The 19580-nt window shown below is 33.0% G+C and overlaps 1 protein-coding gene across 21 annotated transcripts in view; it reads left to right on the forward strand.

Annotated features, from left to right (window-relative positions):
* The window catches only part of by (focal adhesion protein tensin), a 779028-nt gene that overhangs the window by 683021 nt on the left and 76427 nt on the right, over window positions 1-19580 (forward strand). For 20 of the 21 annotated variants that reach the window (XM_085955416.1, XM_085955418.1, XM_085955419.1 and 17 more), the window contains 6 exons: window positions 424-600; window positions 1442-1617; window positions 2692-2835; window positions 3438-3589; window positions 7098-7340; window positions 8552-8857. In XM_085955416.1, coding sequence (XP_085811542.1) covers window positions 424-600; window positions 1442-1617; window positions 2692-2835; window positions 3438-3589; window positions 7098-7340; window positions 8552-8857 — 1198 coding nt within the window. The remainder of the gene's footprint in view (window positions 1-423; window positions 601-1441; window positions 1618-2691; window positions 2836-3437; window positions 3590-7097; window positions 7341-8551; window positions 8858-19580) is intronic. The other variant, XM_085955417.1, reaches the window with a different exon arrangement.

The following is a 19580-nucleotide window of genomic DNA, read 5'->3' on the forward strand; positions in this document are numbered from 1 at the left end:
AAATAACTATCGATTTAAAAATATCATCTAAAATTTAATATAATTTGTATTATAATAGGTACAGGACGCTGTTTATAACAATTCAGTACTCCAGAAGTAAAAGGTCGGGTGTCACTTACCACAAAGTTTTCAGAAGAAAGCAAAATATGAAACAAAGTACTTAACTGATTCGACACATATTTATGTATTTTTTCCTCCGTATTGTTATTTTCTTCTTGCCCATAACAGGACATTGGTGTTCGGTTACAATTCCATATTTTACCTTGACAACAGAACTTTGGCTTGTAAAACAACTTTGGATATTTAGATATTTTGCATTGTCGGATATAATTTATATTCTTTTAACAATATGTAAAAAAATTCGTAAAAAAAACCCGACCTTTGCCTTCTGATGTACTTAGTTAAAACATATTACATTTTCAGGAAACTGACGGTCCACCCCATAAATCGAGACAGGTGGAGTTGAGTTATGCAACAGAGCGACTGCTGGTCTTGTGGCTTCCTCTCCAGCAAAATGACCTGCCAAGACATTCACAGACGCCAGGGCCTGAGAGAGAAGTCGCGCAGATGCTTAACACCAAACATGGACTTCATTATATGGTACAAATTATTCTTCTTCTGTGGTATGGTTTTCCTTACCTAAAACACTCCATATACCTATATATGAATTAAAGAGGGGGTGTAATCACTAGTTAACAACTCAGTAATTCTTAACCATACATTTCATCAATAGCTTGAAGGGGAAAATATCAGATACATCCATATCAAGGGCAATGCTGCCAACTGTCGTAAAAATATACCAGCTATCTATTTTGCAAGATATCTATGTAGTTGACGGAAAACATATTTTACTGACGTACTACCCCGTTTACACGTGCATGGATTTACTGTTGCTAGTAAATATATCGCGGTCATAACAAGAAAATGTATGGGTAAACATGTATTATCCTGCAGTTGCCAAGATTACAGAGAGGTGCTGTTAAAACATAGGACGTATTGTAACAATTACATTTAACTTATTGTAAACATTATAATACGTCAATACAAAAATATGAAAAACTACCGTCGATAGCCGCCGATTGCGTCGTATACAATGTATGTATCTTGTGTATAGAATCAATGTTATTGAATTAACAGCATTGTCGATGTTTGTATTGAGAATTTGAGCGAAACACATGTTTTTAAATCTCACCTGGAAAACAGCTGCTGGCATTAAAATGTAGACATGGTCAGTACTCAGCACCTACCGATGAACCTCGAATTGTGTAAAGTGACAAGGCACAATCAATATGTAATTGAATGTATATAATTTAAATCGTAAGTATGATGATTCAGGATACCGATTTGTTCGGTTTGGTTTCCTGATGATGGTAAAGTTTTGTCAATGTTGAATTATAATATACTTCATTAATTAAATGATCCTTTGTATGACTCCTTCCAGGTATTTGACGTCAGCGAACAACCAAGCAGGGCAGTCATGGAACATCCTGGGAGAGTATGCGAGCTGGGCTGGGCGAGAGGACTCGCTCCACCTCTCGAGAGGCTGTGCGCTCTCTGCAAACATCTTGAAAGTTGGCTGGCGGCTGATCCTGCCAATGTAGCTGTCTTACGATCATGGTAATTAACTAAGCCTTCTCCATTTACACACTAGCCATAATATGCCATTAATGGTTACATCTTCCCTTATCACAATTGTGATTTTTGCAACGTTTTTCTTATGTCGTATTCTTATTTGTTTAGTGGTTGTTTGTCCGGTACAAATCTTGCAATCAATTTTTAACTAACTTCCCGACTAGCTATACATTTGAAACTTTTAGAATATATCAGAACACGATGCCAATGCATTTTTTTAATACTTTTAGCCATCTTTAAGTAGAATTGAATTAATTTTCAGTTAATTCTGTTTTGTATGAAAAGTTATTTCGATACCATTATTGGTTGGTAGGGGGTGCTAGCAACTAAATTATTAAATAATATATACGTGCGTTTCTATGGAAATCAATTTGAAATGACATTTCATTATTCAGCATTGCTATCAAGTACAATTTTTTTGATCATTTAAGCTAGTCAAGTCAAGTTTATATGATTCAACAGAAAATTTAAAAAAGTTGTATATAAAAAGTTCTTTTTATGTTGTAATTATTTATGTGTTGTTTACCCATTGTTGCTAAGTAATCACTAAATTAAATTAAAACAAACATCTTGTTTTGTTAATTTAATGGTATTGTCACATAATGCAGCATCACCCTAACAATTGCCAAATATTACGATAGATCATGTTTAAAACTGACAATTCTTTTTTTGGAAACAAACAGTTGTGTTTTTTCTGTTGGTATCGACCACGTGTATCCCGGCTTTAAAATACTGGTCTGATCTCTATAGATAGTAGAGATGGTATTATATAATTTATATCACCAGCTATTTCTCAAAATTGTCAACATTCCGGTAGAATAAATAATGGTGCAATAAGTATTTTTCTAAAACTACCTGTACACACTCAATAGAAAATTACTGTGTATGTGTAAATTGCTTATATTATTATGATGAATGTCGGAAGATCAGTCACATCCTCTAGGAGGGTTGTCATATTATGTCTGTTGAAAGGGAAGAGCTTCTGGTCTATATGTGGTAGCTAATTATAAATTTAGTTTTAAAAAATGTGACTAATTAATTAATGGTATTTTGTTTTAGTGGAAGTCGAGAACGATTAGCGGTTGCTGTGTCTGCATATCTTCAGTACAGCTCCATCTGTGGAAAGCAGGAACATGCTCTCGATCGGTGCTCCATGAAACGATTCCTAGATGGATCTCCAAGCCTTCCCCCTTCACACAGAAGGTAATAAACATGATAATAATATTATTATTTATGAGACGAAAATAGTAAAAAAATACCCTGTATCTATCAAAAGAAACGGCAATAATCACCTATTTTCAGAAATAATATCATATTAATTTAACGATATTTTAATTAGTAAGACATGATAAGTAATATTACATTTGCAAACTTCAACCTACATCTCTAGTCATTCAAAGATCACAACCATCGTTTTTCAAAATGACAGATAGCAAACATCTGTCTAATGTCAAATTAATGATCTATTTTTATCCTGCCCAATAATATATCAACAAAAGATATTTAATGAAATGTATAATAAATTTATACAGATGTACAAAATAATAATCCAATAATAAAATTGATGTGACTTTGAAAATTTTATCTAATCAGTATGATTGTTATTTTCATTGTTTTTACATTTTTTAATCAATACTATTGTGTTTTTTTTTCAAAGTTTATCAGAAAGATATTATATCATACTATGAAGTACCTACCTACTTATAAATTATATACTATTAAGTTGGAGTTTGCATGTTTTTGATCTTCTACTAAAGTCAAAATAATAAAAATCCAGTAAGTCTGACGCTTAATTCTTTTTGCAGATACGTCGAATATTTCTCAGGTCTGCTAGCTGGAGGAATCCGAGTAAACGCTGCCCCAGTATGGCTGACCCACGTCACAGTTGTTGGTGCACCTCCACTATCTCATGTCTTCCTGAAGCTCTACGAAGGAATGGTCCCAATCTACACATCCAGTGAGTCCATATAAAACATGACTTCTCAATCATATATTATATTTAATTCTTTTTTTGAGAGTTTCTACTGAGTATTTCATGATAATTCCTATGACATAATATAAAACTCCGAGCAAATACTTTGAATTCAATTTCCATCCAGTACCCTCGGCACCAAAGTACCAAATACCATTGCCCCCTCCCCTCACCTCTAAGCATACTTTAAACAATTATCATTGATCTTAAAATGAAAAATAAATTTCTCTCAAAATCAAGAACTAATATTAGTCTTAAAATCCACACATGCTGTACCTAATGCAAAAGAAATAAAAATTGTTGATGATATCTTAATGTTAATGGACAATGTTCAATAATTAGAATGTTACATTCTTAAATCTTGTGAATTATTCGTTAACATAACCATCTCCATTTCATGTCTTTAAAAATGGTACTTATAGTATGATTTTCAAGGCAATTTGAATGCTGTCTTCGTTTTCCAAGAGGTTTTTGTACATATTTTTTAAGTTCATGCATGTAGAAAATTCGTGTTGACTATTTATATTTTTAGGTCTTTATAACCCCCAAAATTTTCAAATTAACCCATATATCCAATGTAAGTCAAAAAACAAAATTGAGATTGGAAATATAAAGAAGTATACTTATACATTTTAGATAGGTACCTACTTAGTTCTGAAAATTATTACCCATATCAGATAAAATCATTTTATTAATACTATCGACCGAAGGTACTTGATGGGATTTGAATTTAAAATTTAATGGATTTAAGTTTTGTACTATTCCATTTGAGTGGAATCAAATTGAATAAAAAGAATACTTCAAAACTTAAATCCATTAGAATTTAAAAGCATTTTGTTTTGTTTTCAAAACTTTCTAACATAAACAGCATTGATTTAATCATTGTTCATATTAAATATATTATTTATTTTCGTGTAGTCACATTAAATTGCAAATTTTACTTCAGTTCATTGTAAAATCACTGATTCATAAGAAAAGTCAGATGACAATAGACCATTAAAGTTAATAGAATTTTGCAATACAAGTTATATTGGTTTTGATTTCACCATAATATTTTCTTATATTATAATAAACTTCTTGTTTTTATGACGACGAAGACACAGTAAAACTAAAAGCAATCTCAATTTATAATCATTGTATGATGACAAATTATTTATTGTATTTGTTGATGTTGAATAAAACCTTCATCTAAGCATTCTAAGCTAAGGTGTGCCCAATCTTTTTTTTTACCCTAGAGCACTTTTTAAAATATCGGTAGGGTTGACGGCAACACCTATTTTTTTCAAAGCATATTTATAGTTGGACATATGTTATAAATAATACACAAAAAAATATAAAAAACATTGTTTATTTTCTGTAAAATGAATACCTACACGTCATGGTTGCCTCGTAGAACGTTATACTTATAAAAATTACAATATCAATCTCAGTCAGTATGATTTTTGTGCATTACATTTTCATTGGTCAGTGCCTCATTATTTGGAGAGTATGAATAGTATGACGATATTCCTGTTAGTAAACAATCATAAAGATGCTCATAGCTGAGAGACAGTATGGAGATGGAGAAAAAATAAATCATAGACATTATTCTTTGGTATCATAGATTCTATGGCCTTAATTTAAACAGATGAAAAGGTATAAAACAATGCCATTAGGTATGTTGTAAAAATATCAATCATAAGCTAATCCTTCAAAGTGCCAATTTTTATTGCCATGGGTTTTTTGTATTCCTCCGTATTGAAAGGATTGCTCAAAGGCTTTTAGCTCTTTCATCTCAATGAGACACCCTACGGCCTACGTCAATATTTACATTTTATCTTTGTTACTTTCAATGGACTTTCCATTCACACATTTCTATTATAAGGAAAACCAATAAAATTGGACACAGCATAAAGTAAAATATTTGTATATTTAAATATTTGTCATCAGAAACTGAATATACCTACACAAGATTTTATAATATAGATTTTATAATATAATATAGCATTATAATATAGACGTAGAACAGCTTCCAAAACATACCTATTAGAAAAATCCTATGTATTTTTGATGCAAACATAAACTTTCACTTGTGCAAATGTGTTTATCCAGATACTAATCCAAGCGTCTTCGCAGATAATTTCTAATAGGTACCTACGTAACTGAGGATGCTTTAAAAGGGCTACCATCTTTGTAATTTGAAATACTTTGCTCATGCAAAAACAGCAGATACTTTATCGTCGCCCCAAAAGCAAAAGGGCACTTGTGCATAAATTGAGTTTTGAGAAAAACGCATTTTAAGTATTTTTGGAGTGAAAAAAAAATCGTGGAGAGGTTATTACTAAATATTTTGAAATGAAATTTGAATGAAACACATGTGACTTAATTACTCAAGATTGAAATGCAATTATTTTTTTATAATTTGTCAATTTTTGATTTTTAAGAGGTTTTAAGTCACATGTTACCTTCTGCCTATATGCGTTTATGAATAGCTTTATCTTCATCTTTTGATTTGCGAGCGTCCACTTTACGCTTATTGTGATCTTCAAAATATTTATTTGGGCCTCTTTGTCCACTGCCGACATGTTTTTAAATCTTTCACAAATTTCACAAGTGCCCTTTTTCTGCAACGAAATATTTTTTTGTACAAAGACCCTTATTCACTTTTAAATAATTACACGTCTTACCTTTTTCCTATATTATTTTTGTAAACATTGCACATAGTTCCTAAAATCGTGTACATGTTACCTATTTCCTATACTTACATTAAACGAAGATCAGTCTACAAATACACAAGTAACCTTTATTTTCTTTGCTCAATTGTGAATTCATGGGTTTTGTTTCACAAATGCCGTTTTGGCCATAATGTAGAGAAAAAAATTACGAAGAAAACTGCATTCGTAACTCAAAACCGTCAAAATTGCACATGTGCCCTTTCGCTTTTGGGGCGACGATATGATCCTTCAAACTTATAGTCATATTTAAAATTTGTAATATAAGAAGTGCTGGGAGAAGATGGTTTGATATTCATAAAATTTCAAAAATATTTTTTTCCAGGGGAAAAAGGCATGATCACCTCGAATCTGCCAAATCTAGACTATTGCATTCTACTGACAAAGTTTGCGCACTTTTAAATCGCGAAATCGGAAATACTATAGAGTAAAAAATGCTATTTCGTTTAAATATCTAAATATGTCCCATTTTAAAACTTCATCCAACAATTTTAGAAGTTTGTTTTTTTAATTTTCAAAAGTAAAATATTTCGTTGGTTTTAACTTTATTATAAACTAATATAATGTAAATGGGCGTACACAAATACATAAACAAGGTTAATATGAGTGTTGCAATCTTAAATTTCATCTTTTGAACTTTTAAACACAATTTTTGACATCCCTCGTTTTTTCTCTGTACATATTAATCGCAAAACCAGAATACTTTTTAAACAATAATATTAATTAGTACTTACTTATTAATGAATAATTATATTAATGAAGTTTTTTTCTATTTTCTCCAGATGTATACTCTTTGGGATCAGGGGCTCGCCAATTCACTGCAGCTCTGGGCCCGAGTCCAGCCGGAGTGGCGGTGCGAGGAGACGTGCTGGTCCGCTGCTATTCCAGACCTCCTCCATCAGCTTCTTCATTGCATTCATCACTTCCGAATAGACGGCTTCTCTTCTCTTGCCAATTCCACACGTGCGCTGTTGCAGATTACACCCTCATCTTTACCAAATGTGATCTCGACTATGCCTGTAATGGTAATTATAAAAATTTTGATGTCCTGGTATGATTAGTTGAAAGATAATGTCGTATCTATTCATCAAAAAAATCATTGGGAGATAAAACTTTATGATATAAAATTTAGCTTATTTTAGTGAAGAGTATTAGTGAAGATGGAAAAAGGGTTACTAAATTATGTTATTAAATGACCTGCAAGTAAATTTGCAGCAACCAAGGCGGTACAAGATAAAAAAAAAACTTGTATTAATATGAAGTGTTCTTTAGTTACGACTAATTAAAAATTTTATTGTGTGGAAGAAAATTCGTAAATAATAAAAACACAGAACTATTTTTAATGGAATCAAAAGGAACAAGTGAAAAAGTGACTCACTTGTTTCATAAAAAAATGACAACAATAAAAAGTGAAAGCATGACTCATTTGTTTTCAAAACAAATGAAATGCAGTAAACTGTATTACCGATCGAGCTTTCATTTATTATTTTCTCCAATAATTGATGTCACTACAAAATAATATTACAAGCCTGAAATGAGTTTTTTCAATGCCCATCATTATTTATATGAGCAATAACATACAATTTTAAATAACAATATAATAACATAGGGCGCTATTACAAACCATAGATATTCTTTTCTATAGTTACGAAATCAACCGTATTCAACATTGGTATTGTCACAGTTGTAAATTTCGATTTAATTAAAAAGGATTTTAAGTTCAATATTTTTTTTAATTATACGAAAAACAACATAAAAATTATAAATAAGTAGGTATTTAAAAGATATTATCCACACATTCAAATCAGTTTTCAAACTACAGTGATAAAAACAATCATAAAAAGTTTCTCTTTGAAGTTAAAAAAAGAAGTTTTTAGATTCGTTAATATAAATTTTTAGACATTAATTAATTAAGTAAATGTTCAGTAATTGTTACTATATTGCATGTTTCGTAATTCCATCACTAGATGTCACCAGTACCCACCCCTTTAACTGAAAAATATCATACAATATGGAGTTTTCTTGACAAATTACAAATTAATTTTATGTCTAATAACCATTCATATCAAGAAATTATAATATACAACCATTTGCAACCCTCAGCATTCCATGCCTTTAATTGGAATATTAACATAATATTTTGATTAGAAAATGTCTAATTGGAACTGGGACCAATGTTTGCCCTCATTATATTAGTATCAACACTAGTTATTAATGCATTGAATTTGTTGAACAGATGAAAACTTCCCACCGGACGGTTCAGTGGAGATCCAAGTGTCAGGCGGCCGCTTCGCTCCGGCCCCCACTCCAGCTGTCCGCATCGTGGCGGCCGATGATGCGCTGGCTCGCTACGACAGTCTCCAGAACTTGACCACCATCTCCATGGCATCCAATGCTTCTGGAGTTTCCGGAGCCAATTCATCCGGCCGTCTCTCCGGCACCTCTTCACACCATAACCACAACAACAGCTCTTCATTGAGTACAAGGACTTCAGAGCTTGCACCGATCGCCAGGACATCGGATACTGATGAAGAAATCAATGGTGAGTTTTTTTAACAATATGAATAATAAAATAAATGTATCTCCTTATTTAGGTGCTCTCTTAAAAAGGTTACAGGTTAATATTATACTATCATTCCTATGATGTCCATTTTATTCTTTCAGAATATATTCATATAACTATTTACAATCTATTTTCTATTTAAATATATTACTATCTGATCTGCACGATTCATATTTTCGATAGGTATTTAATTTTTCCACATATTTATTGATTTTGCGATGATTGGCATGGGGTTATGGGGTTAAATCAGTTAAATGATAGGAATTTTGGAGTTCCACTACATAACGTATTAGTCATTAACATTATTATTTTTCTCCGTATAAAAGCTAAATCAAACAAGTAATTTAATTAAAAATAATTACAAGATAAAAAGAACTTTTTATATACTTACAATGTTTTTAAATTTTCTGTTGAATCATATAAACTTGACTTGACTAGCTCAAACGATCAAAAAAATTTGCATTTGATAGAAATAATACTGAAATGTCATTTTGACATTCATATTGATTTCCATAGTAACGCACGTATATATTAATAATTTAGTTGCTAGGACCCCAGACCCCTAGCAACCAATAATAGTGGATTGGATTACGGATATCTTCCGAAATAACTTTTCATACAAAACAGAATTAACTGAAAATGAATTCAATTCTGCTTAAAATTGGCTAAAAGTATTAAAATAATGCATTGGCATCGTGTTATGATATATTCTAAAAGTTTCAAATGTCTAGCTAGTCGGGAAGTTAGTTAAAAATCGATTGCAAGATTTGTACTGGACAAAAAACCACCGGACAAACAAGAATACGAGCTAATAAAAACGTTGTAATAAAACAAGGTCAACCAAGACACAATTTGATTCCAGAACATTCGGTTATTTGAAAATTATTGTATCACAAATTGGTGTAGGTATATCAGGAACGGCGAAACTTTTTCTACTAGCGTATCAAATTTTATGAGAAAATCTTGAAAAAAATAGTCACGTATCATATAAATAAATTTAAAAAACCCAAAATACTTTGTATACAATGGTTTATATTCAAATGGATTTGTGTTTTGTACTATTCCATTCGAGTCGTAAAATGGAATAGTACAAAACACAAATCCATTTGAATTTTAATTCAAATTCCATCAAGTACCTTCGGTCGATAGTATTAATATTACAATGGTTTATAGTAAGAAATGTTATTTTGTTGTTTGCCTTTTTATGTATTTTTTGCGGTTTAATTATTGAAGACAGTTCTAAGATAATAATCGAACAGTCTTCAGTTGAACCATTGCGTAGGCATTTTTTTTTACTTCTAAGTTGAAAGTTGAAATATTGACGAAAATAGTTTTTCGCAGTCGTGGTCAAAGTACCAATTTTCTCGAGACTTCAGCGGGTACCTAATGATTTCTATTCACATTATACAAGTTTTATGAGTTTCCCAGAGTAATAAAAAATTCGAGTTTTGAAATAATCGCAAAAAACCACCAGAGCACTGCTTTTTGTAATTAGAAGTATTAAATTCGCATGAGTGAGTGAGTCGATTTACATTTTTTTGTAATACTCCTAAGGCTGCAGACACACTGCACACTATGGAAATATAGTTCCCTGATTGGTTACTGAGGCCTTGGTGACAGAACTCACATTATTCGTGTGTGGGTTATGACACCAACAGTAAACTTTGTCAAAGATTTTCACATGGTTTAAAGTGACTTTTGATACCAAACTTCTTTATTATTTATAGATATGCCTTTAGAATCATTTGGTATATTTAACTAAAAAATTCAAAATGTTAGTTATGGCGAGTAAGTAAGTACCTATATAAATAAAAAAATATTTTTTCAAATTGTCGTTTAATCCGTTCGAACGCCAATAAAATTAGAATTTCAGTAGATTTGAATAGAATTAAGTAGGTAATTATAAAGAAATAGCAAAGTTTTGCATACAAATTTGAACATTGTCCGTGTGGTCTATGTGTCATAGGTTCGCCATCCCTTATGTATATTAATAATATATTATATAAATACTTATAAATAAATCTACATAAAGTAAGGACTTTATTTTCTATTGAAAGGTGAATACTGCGTTTTCATTAATTCAAAACACGCTGAACACTTAAGGCTATATCTCAGTTGAGGCATGGTCTAAAAGGATCGTGGCTAGGCGATGCGCGGATTGTGCAAATGACGCGTGCCGAACGAAATATAATTTGTCATATATCTAAATCCAACATGCGTCCATTTAATGTTCTGTTTATTGTTCTATTAGTAACAGGGCACTTTAACGTATGTTCATAGAAAGCGGCCGTGCTTATCCACGGCTGTGCATATATGACGGGTGGTGGTGGGCACTTGAACGTATGTTCTATTAGTAACAATAATAGTAAATTCATTGCCATGTTTTCAAGTAAATGGGTAACGTTTTTTAGTCATCTTTATACGATTTAAGAATCAATACCCCCATCGCCATCACGAAACAAATTGACGTGTTCACAGCTCTACGTTCGCTCTCCGATTGCCAGCGAGTCCACAATTTTGTCGCACCTATAGTTGAAAATTATTTGCCGTTTCACTGAAGTACCGTCTTAATTCTGAGTTTAATTCGATTCTCTATCACTGTGTCGTAAAGATTATCTCCTAGACAGGTTACCCTAATTTCACTGATATTTATAAACAAACGGAAGTGACGTTGAAAGTGCGTTACTAATCTCAATCATAGCCAGGCTATAAAGATATTTATGAGTTACCAGATGTCAAATTAATCTTTCCACAACTCTCGAATATAAAATTTTCGTTAGGTTTTCATTGCCCACAAAACAGCATTAAGATTCCGTCGGTGAAATTTTAAAATCGATTTTAAATCTTTCATAATTTGTTTTGTCACTTTTCCACTATATCACACTCATTACTGTGTGTTTGAATTTATAAAAAATACTCGTCAAATTGTATACAACTTACTGTAATACGGACTGAAGCTATTATTTTTACGTATCTAAATTAATACATTTTATAATAGAAATATTGTGAAGGAAATCCTTGCAAAAAATGTGAAATAAAAACACAATCCAACCAAAAATCAGCAAAGTAAACCCACTATGTCATTCTTTGAATTTATTGATGATTTGAACTAAATATGAGCCCTCAAGAAGTGAAGTAGGCCAAGTGACAAAATGGTGAAACTTTCTTATTGAAGGTTTTAGTTTAATGGACTTTTTACATATTTTTTTGTATGGAGCTGTATTCATTTTGTATATTCAATGGAAGATTATTACATAAACAAATAGAAAATAGAAATATGGATAATATTGATTGTAATAAGATAATAAAAGGGGTGAGTTTACTTCACCTTTACTTATTAATGTCACTTGGCTCACTTCAGCCTATGTTAGTCGTGTTCACCTCTACCTACTAATAGTACTTGGCTCACTTTTAGATAAGTTAGTCGTGTTCACCATTATGTGGGGAACTTGCATGAATGCATATAAGTGAACACAGATAACAAGCATGTTACCATAGCAACATACGTGTTTGCCGTGTTCACTTCTATAGGATAACAACACGACGTTAACCAGTTGGTGAGAACGGTGAAGTGAGCTAATGACTTGGCTCACTTCACCATTTGACAATATACATAATACGATAGCTCAATGAATATTTTTATTTTAACAATACAACACTATTTTAGTATATATTTACTTAGCTCACTTCACTTTTATGATAGTTTATGACGTGTAGAATACTATAACTCACCTAACTCATTTTTTTCAAAAATGTCGGTTGGCTCACTCGACTTTTCTTTGGCTCATGTATCCTCAAGCAGGCTAAGTACACCAATAGTAGAATCTGTTAATATTTATTCTATATTCGTTTTAATAAATCTGGATGCATAAAAAGCCATTGCAGGTTCAATATTTGTTGGACGTATAGTTTTCAAATAATTTGAACTAATTGTGAATATTTTTCTGGAATATTTTCTGATTCGAATTATGTTAATTCATTGCGAACAATTTTATAAAAATGTGTATTGGATTTCTTTGTTATTATTTCACTTTTGTTTGATAGGTACTAGGAACCATTTTAGATAATGTAGTTTAAATACATTCGATTTGTGCTTATTCAATACTTTCTAAAATCGGTATTTCATTTAGAATACCGGCATTGCAGTCACTAGTCATGCCCATTGGAATCTTTGTCGTTACTAAAAATTCCAGTAAAGATGGTTATAAGAACACTAATGGTTTTTTTTTAATATAACATTCCATTACTAATTTCAAAATATTTCCACAGTGCTGAATTTCATGTCTCACATTAAAAAAATTCCAACATAATTCCCTATTTCCCCTATAAATAATTGATACTAGTTAATAGTTTGTACTTTTTCGGAAGCTGGTCGCATAGGAGATGGATGGCCAGTCCAGCTGGGCAATAAAAATTCATCACTTGTTAAAGTTATATCAAGCGTAGATTAACGTAAAAGCTTACATTATAATTTATTTGTGAAGCTTTTAATAATATTGTTTTTCTTCTGGTAATTTCAACTTTTCATGGATAATATTGGCGTTGTATTCCAAATATTCCACTGTTTGATTTCTTCCTTTATCACTAATGTTTTACCACTATTTTCACAACTAATTTTAATTATCCTTGAGTTCATTTTATCCAGGAATAACTCAGATATAATGGGAACTGAAATACCTAACGGATACAGACATCCGATCTTGAGTGTGGAAGAATATGGGATAATCTTAAAAACGTGTTAAGATAAGAATACGCTTGTATTTCCTTCTGAGAACTACTCTCTTATACACGTACGCTCATTCAATATTGTTGTAATTTAAATTACAACACAGACGTGTATATCTAATTTGTAGTTCATTTTCGTAGGACACTTACAAATTCAAAACCCTTAACCTTAACCAGGCTATCGGAAATCTATTTATTAATCTGTTCTGTGATTTTACCTGTTAATTAAAGAAAATAAATCTTGGATAAATGTCGAAAAATGCATTTTCCGGATAAATAAAAAAAGTGTATCAAAACATTCGAAGCTTAGTGATAATTAAGAAAACTTTTGTTAATTTTATTCCTCAATGATTTTCATAAAACATTTAATTAAGTCTAGTATAAAATTAAATTCCACAATACAAATATTGTGAATATTTTTATCTGTCAATGATTATTGTATTAAAAAAGTGAGGCCAGTAGAAGCAAAAAAGTAAATTAATTGTTTTCATTCGCCATCCGTATTTTTTGGCGACAGTCCATAATAAAGCGTGCATTTGACATAATCACGCATGCATTCTAATGCGATAATTTCGTTTTTTGCTACTACAGAAAAAATAGTTTTTGCAGTTAGGTCACCTTACGTTTCGTATTCCAACATTTATTTATTTATTTATTGCCTACTGAAGTTTTTGGCTACTTCTTGATGTCCGGGTTTCTAACCTAAAGGAACATTTTGTAGAAAATGTGTTATTAATTCGGTTATCATATCATTATCATAGCGTCTTGAGCATTTCAAATGAAAAATGAAAGATAATAGATATTATAGTGACCCAATTTTTACTCCATAAAATGACCAAAAAAGCAGTTTTCAGGTTTTGCCCAAACAACACCGATTTGTTTCGTGAAGGAAATACAACGTGTTTTGTAGGGTTTTCATTAAAATAGATATGCTTAGGTACCGTTTTGCACAGTGACGTCCCGTGGGGGTAGGCAGATTGAGCGTCGTTTGGTGCGGCAGTTACCCAAAGGGCGCCAAATCGAGTAGAACCATGACCAGGGACGGCTCTAGTAAAGGAGCAAAGTGTGCACTGCACTCCCATCATCGATTAAATAAAAATATATAATATACAACCCCCATGTATTCCGAAAAATGCGATATCGAAAACTTATACGAAATCAATCATTTTGAATTCCGCGCGCATTCGAGCAATAGTGATTTCGACGCGCAACGCCACCGTCTACCAATACACACGTAACTACACCAATGAGACGCGACTAATACACACATACCTCCATCGGTGAGACATGGCAAGGAGCAAAATTCAAAGTGTACCTTGAGTTTACACTATTTTTCACGCATACATTTAAAAATTCACAACAGCAAATGAGGCTAGTAGAATCAAAACCAACAATGTTCTATAAGACTACATGAATCTTCGTTGGAAATGATGTTTTCCAAGTTAATTCTTCAGGAGGTTGTCTGTACCTAATGCCATAGCACACAAAGCTTAACTCGGCGTTCGGACAATAAAACCATACACTGGCCGATATAAATATTCCAACACAAGCGCTTAGGCCACGCGTCGAGATATAGTTGGAAGCCTAATTATTGATGACTAATGTCATGTCGATGCATGCCGTGCAAAAATAGAAACATATTCCCAACTTATTTATCAAACGGTTAGTTTAGTAAGTTTAGTTCAACGTGAGCCGCTACCGGTTTCACCGATTTCGCCGATATTATTATGCTAACGTTGGTGGATTAATTTTTTTATTTTCATTTTGAGATTACCCTATTACTATTAGTGTTTCAATAGGTAGGTATCTTAAATTTGATGTACACACAGTTCAGTTCAGCTTGTTGATTTTTTTAATCAGGTGGGTATTTCACAGAAACGCTGTTATTGAGAATAAATAGGTACTCGTACCTACTTAGGTGTAGAATTGTAGACGTAGGTGGGTGGGTAGCTTTTAACAATTAGTTATCCTAGTGTTTGTCGTATTGAAGTAGGTACCTAGTTACATAGGACTTATAATATTTATTATTTCGTTTATTTTGTACAGATAGGTAGGTAGGTATCTATTCAATAAGAAGGAAATGGAGCATAGGTACTGTCGTTGAATGAGAATTTTACAAGTGGAATTATTATTGTTCATCGTTATTTTAATGAGCGATTCACATCGAGACGGATGACAGTTTACATTGGCCGACATTATTAGCTCAGCCAGGTATTCATTCATTGAACGGTACCTACCTACCTATTTATAATTTTTCTTATTTGAAACTATAATGGGGCCCTATTTCGTGGTCGATTTGAGATTAGGTGGTACCTATTTTGATAGGTAAGTAAGTACGATAAAAAGGCCCCATTTCTTTCGTGGTCATTTTGAGATTAGGTAGGTATCATTAACCTTATCATTAGGTAGGTAACTGTGTAGGTAGTATGTCGATAACTACCCACTGTCCTATAGTTTAATGGGAATTAATTTTCCAAGTCGAATTCATGAAGCAATTATTATTCACATCGGCGTATCATCTATTCTATAGGTGGGTAAGTATAAAGACTGCTTTCGGATCACAATAAGTGCTAATACTTCGATACAACCCTACCTTGGATAGCTGCCGTAGCGGCAGAATGTCATCAATGGGAATTTAGAGCATAAATCGACGATTCAATGCAATAACGTCATCGTAGGTATCGTGACAATGCATTCATTAAACGAAGTTGCGATTTTATATGACAGATCACAGCACTGTCGTGTCGCGGGAACGTTCTGCGATTTGAATCTGACATAGGCTGATTTTAAAGAAAATACCGAAGATATTGATTTTTCCCACTCAATATCGACGTTTCGGCTTAAATATGTTCAATAAGCATGTCACTCATCATGTTAAATGTGCCGAAATTCCTTCGTTGCAAAGTTTATATCATTTTTTGCAGTTCGACGTTTAACATAGGGGCAGATTGGCAATGCGCGGAGGTGACATTTATTTTTTATAACTTTTATTATAACTGTCTTATTACTCGATGGACAACGTTAAAACTTTGGGGAATATGTAAATATGCATCGTCTGAAACATATCTACAATGCGGCTGCACGCAATGAATTTTTAAAAATCGGCGGTCACAGTTAGAGTTCCGTAAACAACGCGACCGAATTATGCCAAATTATCAGCTATGTTTCGCATTAATCATTTCAAAATCATACGTATATTTAAAATGTGTACTGAAGAGAGCTAGCCGCCTACCTAGCCGGCTGGCTTTATATTTTAGTAAATGAATTTTTTTTAAATCGGGTAATTTAATACTTAATTATAAATAATGAATAATTATTATTAACGTGACAAATTTTAACTTAAAAATGAACTAATAGTCTTATACAGTAGAGAAGATTTCTACGTTACTGTTGGAGCATTATTGCTACTTCAACTTTTCACTAATAATAATTTACTGGAAGTATTTGGCAAAAGTGTTACCCTATTAAAAATAATTTGTACAATCCCGATGATTTCAGTAGGAAGTGAGCGTTGTTTCTCAACTTTAGAAAAGGTTAAGTATTTTTTGAGAAATACAATGACTCAAGACAGGCTAAATGCTCTTGCGATGTTAAGTATAGAAAAACAATTGATATCGTCAACACCAGACTTTAATGTTCGTGTTATCGACGTGTTTTCAAAATCGATGGAAGATGGGGACTTCTTGCATAAATAGGTGAGTTTTTTTTGCACTCCCTCATATTCTTGTCACCGGCCGCCACTGATCATGACGTATATATATAGAAATAACTACCTAAACTTAGTAATAACGGAAATATCTTTCCATTAAAAAAATTCAGCTCACTAGTTGGAAACAAATTGTACTAATTAGGTACTTACTATAAAAGTTTTAAGAGGACTTTATTTTTTTGTCGGGTTCACGATGTATAGTTTACTTCCGTTATCCTTGGACGTCACGTTTTTGGTGAACACCAATGACACGTGCATACCTAATTTAAAATTTATCTAAATATATTTACCAGTCTCTCGTGAGGTTTGGAAGTTATCAAGTGTATTTTTAAATGTACCTATCTGAAACCGTAGACTCGCAATATTGTCTATTGAACCAGAGATGGCATTTAAATTAGATTTAGTGGTATATATCTTGTTAGTAATGTATCCATATAACACATTTCTTAGATAGTGGATTATTCTTAGATTAGGATGATAAAAAGTACCTACTGTATAAAAAAATGTGGCGGCATTTTGGCACTGCCTAGGGGCGGCGTTTTGTCTAGGGACGTCACTGCTTTTGCAATAGTGTCATTATTTTCCACTTTTTGTGCAAGACTGTCTAATAATGTTGCCATGTTTTTTTTAATGCCGAAATATCGTTCTTCAGCGTCGGATTAATTAATTATTTGGCGACTCGGACGGCGAAAAATTATATTTAGAAAATCAATCAACATTGACATTCTATCTAATTAATCGAACGGGCCAATAAAAAAGCTGTTATTATGATGATCGTTCCTCACGCGACCGATGCGCGGAGAGTCTCGTTCTGGAAAAGAGTTTTGCCTCGCGCGATGTTTCCAAGATGGCGGAGAGGGGGACCTGTCGTTGTATTTATTTATAAATCGGCGTCCCTTCACCTTCCCGACATCATTTCGAAGCGATTGCCTCAAAATAAATACGCGGATGAGTGTTAATTACCGGCCATTGGCGCAGAACCCCCCATGAAACCCGATAATCCAAATTTCAATTGTGGTTTCCATCACGGAGCTTTAAGAGCATACCTGCGTGGGACATAATTTTGCATGCGTTGCCAGTCGGAGAGTGATAGTCGACTTGTTCACACGTCAATTTTTTTTTGTGATGGCGTCCGAGGAATTAATTCTTAAATCGTGTAAAGATGACTAAAAAATGTTACCTATTTACTCGGAAAACAAAACATGTCAATATATTATTATTACTTAAATAACAATAAACATAACATTAAATGGACGCATGTTGACTTTTTATGACAAATTATGTTTTGTTCTGCACGCGTCATTTGCACAATCTTCGCGTCGCATAGTCAAGATCGTTTTAGACCGTGCCCCAGCTGAAGTATAGCCTTAAAAGTAATATGTGAATGCATGACTTCGGCTGACAATGGTGTCTGCATTCGACTGATCATTTCGCCAGTCCCAAGCACCTCCGGTTTGACTCCTCTCGAAGGCGCCCACCTGCCGTCGTCGCGGGCGTCTATTTCAGGGCGCCGCCGCCGTTCACCAGCCGCCCATCCCGCTCAGCCCTCCCCGCCCACACCGCCCAAGCGCCGGCTATTGTTGATCCAGTCGGCTGGCGCGTCCACCAGCTCTGAACGCGTTTCCATCCGCGCCTTCGCAACAGTGATCGATCGGTGTTGTGAAATCGCGACATGTGTCGGCCCTTACGTGATAACTTTTTGACGTTTGGTTTGTTAATCATATGGCAACGTTAACTAGACGCGAATACGTGGGATTGTAACATATAATATAACTATACTTCATTTCTGCATTACTAATAATACACATAACGCGTAAAAACAAATACAAAAGAATGTAACTATTTAACAACTCAGAGCATTATCATTTCATAAAACTATCGTCTGTGTTTTGTAAAAAGGGCGAATAACCATTTTGGCGAAATTGAGTTTTTAATGAAAAAATAATATGTATAGGTCAAAAGTTGAGGCGATCACAGATACGAAAGATTGTGTGTATTGGTGTATTTTTAAAGAATACGATATTCTTTTACAGTCTGTTCCGTTTTTGATTAGTTCGATTTTTTTTCCTAAATCAAAACAAAGAAACTTCTTTTTTAAAAGTCGATTTAAAAATTTGAAACACCTGTTTGTAAACAATGCGTCTGTGGGTCTGTGTGAGTATTCTGGTCGCCTCAACTCTGGTTGTGCTACCCAATGACATTATTAATGGACAACGCACTCTATACAGTAGCTAGCAAGCAAATTCGCACATGTATAGGTAGACGTCA

Source organism: Rhyacophila brunnea, unplaced genomic scaffold, assembly GCF_057557595.1.
Source record: "Rhyacophila brunnea isolate RB1 unplaced genomic scaffold, BYU_Rbru_1.0 scaffold_5, whole genome shotgun sequence".
NCBI classification, from domain to species: domain Eukaryota; kingdom Metazoa; phylum Arthropoda; class Insecta; order Trichoptera; family Rhyacophilidae; genus Rhyacophila; species Rhyacophila brunnea.